At 35.4% G+C, this 11,177-nt stretch overlaps 2 protein-coding genes across 3 annotated transcripts; one reads left to right on the forward strand and one right to left on the reverse strand.

Annotated features, from left to right (window-relative positions):
* The first annotated feature begins 1,681 nt into the window (after positions 1 to 1,681).
* Positions 1,682 to 6,752, forward strand: LOC105774615 (probable ethanolamine kinase). The gene is made up of 11 exons (XM_012597166.2): positions 1,682 to 1,921; positions 2,133 to 2,224; positions 2,526 to 2,632; positions 3,000 to 3,105; positions 3,460 to 3,582; positions 3,866 to 3,957; positions 4,641 to 4,725; positions 5,558 to 5,663; positions 5,775 to 5,841; positions 6,237 to 6,329; positions 6,423 to 6,752. The coding sequence occupies exons 1-11, from the start codon at positions 1,719 to 1,721 to the stop codon at positions 6,537 to 6,539; spliced, it is 1,191 nt and encodes a 396-aa protein (XP_012452620.1). The 5' UTR covers positions 1,682 to 1,718; the 3' UTR covers positions 6,540 to 6,752.
* A 341-nt stretch (positions 6,753 to 7,093) lies between these two features.
* Positions 7,094 to 10,857, reverse strand: LOC105773616 (F-box/kelch-repeat protein At1g55270). Of its 2 annotated transcripts, none has more exons than XM_052632385.1 (3): positions 10,676 to 10,857; positions 9,870 to 10,005; positions 7,094 to 8,677 (listed from the first exon to the last, which is right to left on the reverse strand). In XM_052632385.1, exons 2-3 carry the CDS (start codon positions 9,894 to 9,896, stop codon positions 7,418 to 7,420), a joined length of 1,287 nt encoding a protein of 428 aa, XP_052488345.1. In that variant the 5' UTR covers positions 9,897 to 10,005; positions 10,676 to 10,857; the 3' UTR covers positions 7,094 to 7,417. The 2 variants fall into 2 exon arrangements, with proteins under 2 accessions (XP_052488345.1, XP_052488344.1); XM_052632384.1 differs by having other exon boundaries at positions 9,870 to 10,602.
* Positions 10,858 to 11,177: the final 320 nt, after the last annotated feature.

Below are 11,177 nucleotides of genomic sequence, written 5' to 3' on the forward strand. Positions count from 1 at the left end.
AAGTAATTGACATTACAATTACTAATAAAATTAACAATAAAACAAACATCCTATACAATTTTATTTAATTAGTTTAGCATTTTATACGTGGTAGGTTATTCCCTCTCTAACATTAAACATATACTATTTATCATTATCTATTGGTTCTTCGCAAAGTATAAAAACTATGTCATTTAGTTAAAGGTAGTATAAATATTTTATAATAAATGTCTTGACTTGAACGAAGCGTTAGTTAAAGCTCTTGTCAGACACTCGTTTGGCATGAGTTTGAATTATGTTACCCCTATCCCCTTGATAACTCTAGAATGTAGAGTTATCTTCAATACTTTTATACTAATAATTCATGCAAAATTTGAGTGATTGATAACAAATTTCGTAGTTTTTATTATAATTCTAACCTATTGGATAATGTTAAGGTAAATTTGTTATCTTAATTAATTTATATGCTAAATGCATGATTTTTGCAGCTTTGAAGGTAGTTGGTGCACTGAGAGGAAATGACTTAAAACTCACTTAAGGATGCTCAATGTTGCAACATCTCTACAACAAAAGACTTACGGAATTGGGCTGATATGTTGCCATCTTTGAACACCCAAAAAAGGTTTATTGGACCTCAAAAATCCTCTTGACCCAAGTCTAAAGTAGGTTAACAAGTCTGAACAATCCACCAAGGGAGAAAGAAGCCCAAATTAGTTACTAAGTGGATTTTTCTTTTCAAACGTGTCCTAAATATTTTTAGGGTAAACTATAAAATCAACTCCTTATCTATAGTTTAAATTATGTTTTGAATTTTGATCATCGAATTTTAATTTGTTATGATATGGTCACTAACGTTGTCAATTTATAGCATTTTGGTTTAAGGGGTAACAAGTTGACATGATGTTCTAAATCATCATTTTAAACTAAAATTTTAGGTAAAATTACAAAGCTAATCCCTATACCTTTTCTTCGAAACAATTTAATTTCTTCTTCTTCTTCTTCTTCTTCTTCTTCTTCTCATTTCTTTCCTTTTCTCTCTTCTCCCTAAAATAAGATAATTAATTATTCTTTGTTGTTCCAGCAAAAACAATACAATGTTTTAGATCTAAAAGGAATTGCCACCCAACAAACATAGAAAGAAAGCTTGTCATTGCATTCAATCAATTTGTTAAAGTTTACTTGACCATCTAACATTCTTGAGAAGTCCCTGAGAACATAATGGTGATCTTATATCGGCAAGCTTTCCTCTTCAACAACTTGTAGTTTATATAATACCTAGAAAAAACACTTTTTTTGGGGATACTTCAAGAAATTACAAAGTAAATCAACTACCAATCATTCATCAGGGTGTATATACATACCCTTGTCGTTCTTGAATTCCAGACTCTTTCAACTTCTTCCCAAAACCCACCATAATTGTCACAAGTATATACTTGAATGTATCATCAACAACGATTTCAAACTTGGGTAACCCATGTTATATAAATGCTGATGAAGGTTTAGAAGAGAAGTGTAGGGATTAACTGTGCAGTTTGATAACAGCTCAATGATCAAATTGTAACAAATAGATAATATTAGTGACTATTTCGTAATAAATTAAAATTCGATGGCCAAAACGTAAGTTTACCCATTTTTAATTCCCATTTAGTAGACTCCATCGATTTCTCCTAATTTTGCCCAATTGTTTCTATTATTATTTATTCATTTATTATGAAACTGCCTGCCGTTTCCCGAAATAAATGGAGTGGAGTGGTCCAAAAATGTCTTGGAAATTTAGCCAAACTTTTAAGTTTAAGCTCCAAGAATTAACAATGGGGGCAACGGAAAATATCTGGACCGCCATGGACATCGCACCAAGCGTAGCTATCCACGATTCAATCCCTCACCATCCTCTCTCCGTCGATACCGCTCTTTCTTTCTCCGTCATGTCTCATCGCGTCATGTTATTTTCTTCCCCGTTCTCTTTTTCTTGTAAAATTTAATTTTCAGCTCTTAGCTTGCATTGTCTTATGGTTTCATTTTCATTTTCTATTTGGCGGATCTTCAAGTTTTATTTCATTGCTTTTAAGCTAAGTATGACAAGCTCAAACGCCTGGAATTTCGAATTTATTTTGTTTTTAATGACATTTTTCTCGGTTTATATATTTATACAGCGACGTGTGTAAGAAACTGTTCAGGAAATGGGAGAAATTGGACGATTCTCGTTTCACCGTCGAGACAGTATCAGGCGGCATAACGAATCTTCGTGAGCCCTTGTCTTTTTGTTGTTTATTATGGAAAATTTTCGTTCTACGTAGAGGAGAGAGTTAATTTGTTCGTAGTTATTAGAACGATTTTTCTAGCACAATTTTCTTATCGTGTTTCAGATGGGAAAAAGAATATGACCTAGAATTTTTTTAAAAGAAGTCCGTAGTACGAGGCTAGAGATCGGTTTATTGATTGTTCTCGTGTTTATTTTATATTTTCTTTTTCTTTTATTTTATTTTTTGCGGTTTTTGGTTGATTTGTGGCAATTTATTTGCTAAGCGTGAATAAATTTAATGCAGTGCTAAAGGTTTCTGTGAAGGAAGGAAATGGAGATAATGTGGCTGTAACAGTTAGATTATATGGACCTAATACTGAATATGTCATCGATCGGAAACGTGAGTTGCAGGTATTCCCGCTATACTTGTTCGATGCTTCTTTCTGTAGAATATTGTCTTCGAAAATATCGTATTTTTTAGCTGAATGATATTGGTGCGCATAATATTACCTTCATAATGCTCAAACCTTGCTTAAAGGGATTGTTGGACTTGGTTTAGGATTTCCTTTGAAATATGTTTCTTGCATGCATGTAATTGAGGTGGCAAAGATATGCTTAGTAATTCTTTTTGATGTTCTGCTCAACTAAATTCTAGCTAGTTATAATTATTAATTCATCCCAATCTTTTATTTTTTTGGTTTCATTACCATCTTTCTAGTTGACGACCCTTTTCTTTCCTTTCTTTACTTTTTAATTGCTCACTTCATATTGTGTTTAGGCAATCAAATACCTCTCGGCTGCAGGATTTGGTGCTAAATTGCTTGGAGTTTTTGGAAATGGCATGGTGCAGTCTTTTATAAATGCACGTACCTTAAACCCAGCAGGTAAGCATAAGAGAGATCACCCATGGGAGTAAAACTGCACCTGAAATTGTGTTCTTTAGAAATCAGAAATTTGAGAAGATTTATGCCTTTGAGCAGCTTAATCTCATGTTTTGCGCTGGAAGCATGCTCAAGAAATTTGTCTTCCTCTCTTAAAGCCTTTTATTTCCCTGTTTATTGTATAACTATTATTGATATTGACATAGTCTCATAGTATATTAAATTTAATTTAAGAAGACACTGACTTCTTTGCAAGTAATTACTACCTTTAATATTGGAAATTGTTCTTTAACTCAACTGCTAGCTATCGTTGGGCTGCAATCTTTGCACTGATAATATTATCTTTCCCCTTGACAGACATGAAAAAGCCTAAGCTGGCTGCAGAAATTGCTAAGCAACTTCGTAGATTCCATCAAGTGGAAATTCCTGGTTCTAAAGAGCCTCAGCTATGGGTTGACATCTTCAAATTCTTTGAGAAAGGTTTGGGAACCAACTTTTTCCACATGATTTTATGTTAGTTTTTTACAGCTAAAATAAAATTTAAGTATGTCTTCCATTATAGTGACTTCAGTACCCGTTTTCTTTCTTTCATTTATTTTCCAATTTTGGCTTTTAAGAGAGACATTCATTGTCTGGAGTTTGGACTGATTACAGTCTGCTATTGTCGATGGTCCTCACTAATGCGGACTTGTTTAGTTTGTTCTCAAGATTATTGCCTAGCAGTACACGATGTAATCTAATGCTTTGGGGCCTTCTGTTGCAGCATCTTCTCTCCGGTTTGAAGCTCCCGATATGCAGAGGAGATATGAGGCAATTTCATTTAAGGAAGTGCACGAGGAAGTTACACAGCTGAAGGTAAAATCTCTATTTATATATGGTTTATTCATCTCATGCAGATGAAGGGAAGGTGTTACATGTTTATTGGCTTGGAAAATAAGGATGATTATGGTGTGATTTGGTGTCTAAATTTTTGAATTCAAACCAATCCAAATTACAACAAGAATCATCTCCGACAAAACAGAAAGAATTTGGCTTGGTTTGGTTTCTTATTTGGTTTTGGCCTCAAAAGTCAAAATCATGTAAACTATGACATGAAAAAATAATGAAAGAAAAAGTCATCCCTTAAATTTGGAGTGTGTATAACTTCTCCTCAGAGGAAATCCTAATCTAAATAATGCTTATATATTTTAGATATAAATAAATATGTAAAAAACTTCCTCAAATAAGATAATAAAATAATAGTATATATTATATTATTTATTTTTAGTTTGGTTTTTGGTTTGGAATTTGGATAGGCTTTAAAATATTACGAAACTAATATATAATTCGGTTTGCTTCCGAACTGAAAAATTTTAACTCCGAAACCAAACCACTCCAAACGAAAGTAATGGGTTTGATTTGTATTTTTGGTTTAACCAAATAATACTCAGCCCTATCAGGAAGTCTTGCTGTTCTGTCTTTTATTTTTTATTATATATTGATTCTTGTAAGATCAAGAACTTTATCCCAGTTCATGAGAGTATCTCTTGATGGACCAGGAACTAACTGATCGACTTAATGCTCCGGTAGTGTTTTCTCACAATGATTTACTTTCTGGAAATTTGATGCTTGATGATAAACATGGTATGTCTCTGAACTTATAATATTGAGTTTGAATGATCTGTTACCCTGGCATCTTTCCTCTTGTTCTGTTGATACTGGAAGAACATACATACATACATACTATTCAGCTTAGGTTGCCGGGAGGCGTAGGCTGCTTGCAATGTGGAATATCTCGAAAAAATGTAATCTGTACTGGGTTTTATTGCTTTCTTGTTAAACCTAACCTAAGGCCACATTCAAGGGATGGATAATAAATCCCCATGGACCTTTCTTTTGCTATTTCTGAACATTGCCTATTTCCAGCCAAAATAAGTTTGTCTAATATGATTGAGATGTCATTATCAGACACTTCAGAGCATTTAAGAATCGAAAGACGAACAGGGAAGAACCATAAAGTGCCATCTGTCTGTATTTTCATATTGTTTTACTTGAAACTGTGTCCACTGTCAACTGTGCACCAGCTAACGTCCAAATTGTAGTGCCTATGTTTTCATCTGATTTGAACACAACTTGCTACATGTTCATAGTCGAGTGTAATATGACATGTATGGATACATAGAATGGTGTTCTACTCGATTAGACATTACTGGGTTGAAAATCTGGCTTTATCATTATGATAAGGGTTTTTTTTCTTCTTATAATTCCTAATAAAGACACTGGCCTTGTCACCATGATAAACACATAGGATAGGATGTAATGAGAAATCAAAACCTCAAAACAAAAGAATTTGATGTTACCTTGGTTCCTAATTGCTGGATTCAATCCAAGAATAGTTTCTTTATGCTTCCCTAACCTATAAATTGTTTCAATTTCTTAGTATGCTCACTTAACTGTTTATCTTGTCAATGCCCAGATAACCTCTACTTCATAGATTTCGAGTACGGTTCATACAGTTACAGAGGCTATGACATCGGAAATCACTTCAATGAATATGCAGGCTATGAATGTGATTATAGCTTGTATGCTTCCTCTATATTTTCTGCCTTACAATTCTGTGTTTCTTTTCTGCAGCCAAGTTGTGTATTTGAATAGCTTGATACCTACTGATATTGAACATGGTGTTAATGTAGGTATCCTAGTAAAGATGAGCAGTACCATTTTTTCAGGCATTATTTAAAACCTGAAAGACCATATGAGGTATGTAAGGGTATTTGATTAGTTGCATATGTGATTTGAGCAATAAGAGGTTTCAACTTGGACATGAATGTAACTTTCTTTTATTTGTATGAGAAGAACATGTTTATCAATTAAAACAAATGTTATCCAGCCTCATTGATGAGTCTTGGATACGGGTATCTATTGAGTTGTTATTCATTTAAACCAATGTTATTCGGACACGGTGATGAGTCTTGGATATGTGCATCTGTTATGGGTACACTCAATTTTTTTTAGTTTTCCTATTTGAGTATGTTACGGACACATGTCGGATGCGAGTACTTTAAGAGAATGAAGAGTTAGAGTAACTTAGTTCTAAAATTAAATCCAATTTTGGAAAAATATCTACATTGAAAGCTCCTTGTGTTTAACGGCAGGTACCAGAAAAAGATCTTAAAGCTCTGTATATCGAGACAAACACGTTCATGCTAGCTTCGCACTTGTATTGGGCTTTATGGGCCCTAATTCAGGTACTCCTTTTCTCCACCTAGCCTTTCCAAACCCAACAAACCATAACATATATCTAAGTCGTATCTTTTTTTTTTTCCTGCTAATTGTTGTAGGCAAAGATGTCTGCCATAGATTTTGATTATCTGGGTTATTTCTTCTTGCGGTATAATCAATACGAGAAAGAGAAGCAGATGTGCGTCTCACTTGCACAATCTCACTTATCAGTCTAAAAAAGCACAAGATTGTATAGTGTCATGCCCAAATAGCAAAATCATGTATGTCATGGACTTGAAAGAGCACTTTATTTTTATTTTATTTTTGTAACATATTGTTTTGTATCCCATTTTTGAGAGACACGGTTGAAAAGCAAGATTGAAAGAAAACTAGTAGATTTACAGTGATTATTAAATATTAAACGTTCATATCCAAAATTCAAGTTCAAATTGGGTTACAAATCACCAAAAATAGGTGTAATTGGTGCATTGGGTTGTGTCAATTTAAGTTAAGGTTTATTAAAACGGGTAAATTCATGGGTAATGAAATCCATAACCAAAATGATTGAATTAATTGACATTAATATATAAATTAATTTAATTTAACTCAATATATTTTATAAGATCAATTATTTTTAAAAGTGGGCGGTCAAATCAATTAAGTAACTAAAACTGAGTGAAAAAATAATAACCAATGTAATAGTTGTATTACGAGTGAAGGTTTTGAGAGGTGGTGGCAAATGTCGTTTCAAGCTGTAAGCATAGCATGGGAGAAGAGTAAGACCTTATCATGGCACAAAACCATAGTGGGTTCAGGATCTCTTGTACATTTAAAATACATGTTGATTATGTTGAAAAATTTGTGAAAGAAGTGAACAAGCTTTTTCAACTTTCTACATGTAATGTAACAACGATGTATTTATATAAATGTTTATACTCCTACCAAATCTAGCAAAACCACAATTCCTCATTAATATCACCTTCATACCTTAATGGTGTATCCGATCCTTTGACTTTGACAATGCTGCTGGATCTTCAACCCCATCACATTCCAAGAGATACCAAGAGGCTTCAACTACAGAGCCCAACCCTATATTGGAAAACAAAATTTACAATCAAGCTTGGAGAACCTGGCAGTGAACAATGTGGCTTTTCAGCCGGTTCCGCCCAGCAAGGCTAGACCAAAGATTTGTAAACAAGGTCTTGAACTGACCCTTCCCTGCTATGGTTTCCCATAAATGTTCAGCTGTAGCTCCCCTCAGATCGTCGGATTTTGTAACATCGACCAAAGATACACTCATATTATTCCGAATGATGCAGAGTTTCCCGTTAAGTGGAACAAGAGCTGCTGCTTCTAAAGCTCGAGAATTGCCCAGATGAATCCTACTATCGATATGCTTTCCCCAAGAATCAGTCACTTCATCATAAACCCTTAGCTTACAACCATCCTTGCACTCCAAAGCATAAAGATGGCCGTTTAAGGAAGTACATGGGTTCCGCCAGCCTGCAACCATTCCGTTATAGACAGGGTACCAATTATCGGTTTCAGGCTGGTAGACCTCACTCATTACCTGTTGGTGAGGTCCAAGGCCCTTCAAGAACCACTTCCCCTCGTATACAACCCCAATGAAGGGCACCATTGCCGTGCTCATATCTGAAATATATGACCATCTATTCTTGTTGGGATCATAGACTTCGGCGGACCTCAATGATCGATGTACCCCTTCATTCTCTCCACCAGCAACATACAAGCAATTGTTTATAACACACGAACCAAAGAAATGTCTTCGACGAAGCATATCTGGGGCACGGTGCCATTTGTTTGTCCTAGCACTATAAAATATGACTCGTCGCATTGATCCTTTTAATGGATCCTTACCACCGAATAGATAAAGGTGGCAACCACTGAGGACAGCACATCCAAAGCCAAGGGCTTCAGAATACTCCTTAGGGACAGGAGGGAGTGGCTGCCAGAGCTGGTATACAGGATCAAAGGCATGCCAAGAAATTTTTCCATCCCGATCTCTCTTAATTACGTATATCCATTCTTCAGCAATTCCAAGGCTCTTACGGAGTGAATAAAAGAAGTTACCAGACAAAAGTCTATACCATCTTTTGCAGACCAGGCGGAGCTTTCTGTGCTCAACCCGTGGGACACGTATTAGGCAAGCAATAGCAAGATCATCAGGGAGTCCAGGAAGCAGAGGAGACTGGTTACGGCTCCTATCACCACGTGTTGCCTTGCTCCTTGTCGGATGAATGGATGGTTTAATATCAGGTTGGAGACACAACTTTGTACCAGGTACATATCTTTTGGCTCCAGCAACAGTTTTGAGTCCAGCATCCACTCTACATAAACAAGCTGTTGTATCAACCTGCCAAGAACATTCACAATTAGTGAGAGTTTTTATCTTACTGAATATATCATTTATTTATGATGATCAAGACATTTCTAGCATGCATGATCTGCTTATCAATGTTTAATACTTGATTTATGACATCTTTTATTGTAAACCCCAGATGCCAACATACAAACAACAATTACCATCTTGAGTAGATGTTGCACTCTGTTTTCTATAGTCAGTACGATGAAAGGGGGCGGGGGAAACAGTATTTCAAGATCCAATTAACAATCCAAACCATAAGAATCAAAGACAATTCCAATAATACTAAAGGAATACAAGACTTGTGAGTGGAAGCAGGGCACCTTGGATTCCTTTTCTATTAAGGGTCATACTGATAGTATTAGACAGTCAAGTACACAAGCTTGAACTCAAAAAAAGAGCAACAAAATTTGATAGAAAAGCTCCTAAACACAAAATAAGATGTTGAAAGAGAACATATTTCAACATTGAGGATAGTAATGCACCTTCTAACCTAATTTCACAGCATCCTAAAGGTATCTATTGCAACTATTCAAAGCCATAAAAAAACCTCGAGTTGGTTAACGCTTTGGTTTCACATTTTACGTACATACAGTCCATAATGATTCAGAAAAAAAAAAGAGCTTGGAAGTTTAAGACAAAGCCATGAAGAATGTAAATTCAGCAAACAAGTTTTTGTATATATTTCCAACATTATTATGTTCACCACTTCATCCACAAATGCACGCACAGCCAAACAATAAAATGAGTCTACCGAAGAATAGTTTTTGAGACAGACTAAAGCTAAGAATGGTCAAACCATCAATAAAAGAAGGATGGTGCAAAATCAATCACAATAGTCAAGAGAGAGCTAACTTTCCAGCCTCTAAGAAATATGAGGTCCATGTTGTTTGCTAAGTTTAAAAATCAAAATATAGAACAACGAATTGGACCGCCGAGACACTGCAATATGCGAGTCAGATACAAGTATGTTTTCAACATCGAGTATGTTCAATATTTGAAGGATCATCATACTAGAGTGTTGGACATGGATACTTGAAGAAAAGCTCTTAACCAGCATAGCATCAAGTTGTTAGAAAGGCAAGCATAAGCTATTATCACCATAAACCATTTAAATAGCATTTATTCAAACAGATGATAAGATTGAATTGAAAAGCAGAAAGGAAGGGGCTAATTAACTTACCAATGGAGGTTGAATCATTCTATCCATGCTTTCCTGGTTCAACAACAACTAGCCAACACCAAATTCACCCACAACCCAACCTCCAGAATCAAGTCCTATCTCTCAATCATCATTCTTCCACCCAACAAAACATCAACTACAAATAAACAAGTTTCACTATCGTCATCATTTCCCTTCAAAGATTTTCCATTTTCAAAACAACCATCTCAGAGATCTATACAGATTAAGGAATCGTTTCTTATGAACCAAAATCAAAAGGGGCTAACTTTTAATCTTTCCAAAATCCACAGCTTGAATGAAAATCTTAAATATAAACACACCTAAAGCTTAACGATCAAACACCTCAGCAATCTATCAAAAGAAAAAAAAAAGGGGAATTTGCAATATGAAGGGGGAGGTCGGGCTCAAAAACCAGAATCAGTCAAAATTTTTGAATACCATCCAAATCCAACATTTTAAACAGGTAATCTCCAAAACCCATGCGTGAAATCAAAAACCCAAATACAGAAACCCCATAAAACGACTTGCCATGGACTCAAAATGGAGAAAACAGAAACCCCAGAATCTTATCTTTTTGGTATTAAGAACTCAAAAGAGGAAAGGGAAAGGAAAAGAAAACATAAGATGCGAGACAGGACAAAAAATGGGGGCAAAGAGAGCACTGAAAGAGAAGAAAGAGTCCCATTAAAATGTATCAGTGGAGTTCAGGGCCCATCTACCTCAACGGCACAACCTACCAAGCAAAAGAGTTTATTCAACAAGATAGAGAGAGAGAGAGAGACCAAAAGAAAGAAAGAAAAGCAAACCTAAAACATCAAAAGGTGGAGAGAAAGATGAGGCTTAAATGATGACACTTTGGTGGTTTGTTGTAATGGGGAGCAGAGAAGAGAAGAGAAACTTTAATAGCAAATCACAAATAGGAATATAACTGTTGCCCCTTGCCTGTTGTTGAACATTCAACAAGCAATCCAATCCCCCCCCCCCCCCCCCTCTAGTTTTGAGACAAAGATTTTGTTATTTTATTTATTTATTTCTCACAGATTTTCAGAGAACTGGACAAAGATTCAAAAACAAACACAGTGGGTCTCACACCTTCCACAACTCCAGCAAATGGTACATGCTAGACGACTACACCAAATTTATTACACATCACCTAGTTCCTACTCCACAAAGGAGCATTGGGCCATTTTTCTATCTTGTCTAAAAATCATGATCATTGATCAAAATGGGTCCAGCCCCCTAGTTGTTCTTCTTACTCAGATCTGAGATCACAGTGATTGGATTCTGATTGCCAAACAGAGCTATCAA

This window comes from Gossypium raimondii, chromosome 6 (genome assembly GCF_025698545.1).
Source record: "Gossypium raimondii isolate GPD5lz chromosome 6, ASM2569854v1, whole genome shotgun sequence".
Taxonomy (NCBI): Eukaryota; Viridiplantae; Streptophyta; class Magnoliopsida; order Malvales; family Malvaceae; genus Gossypium; species Gossypium raimondii.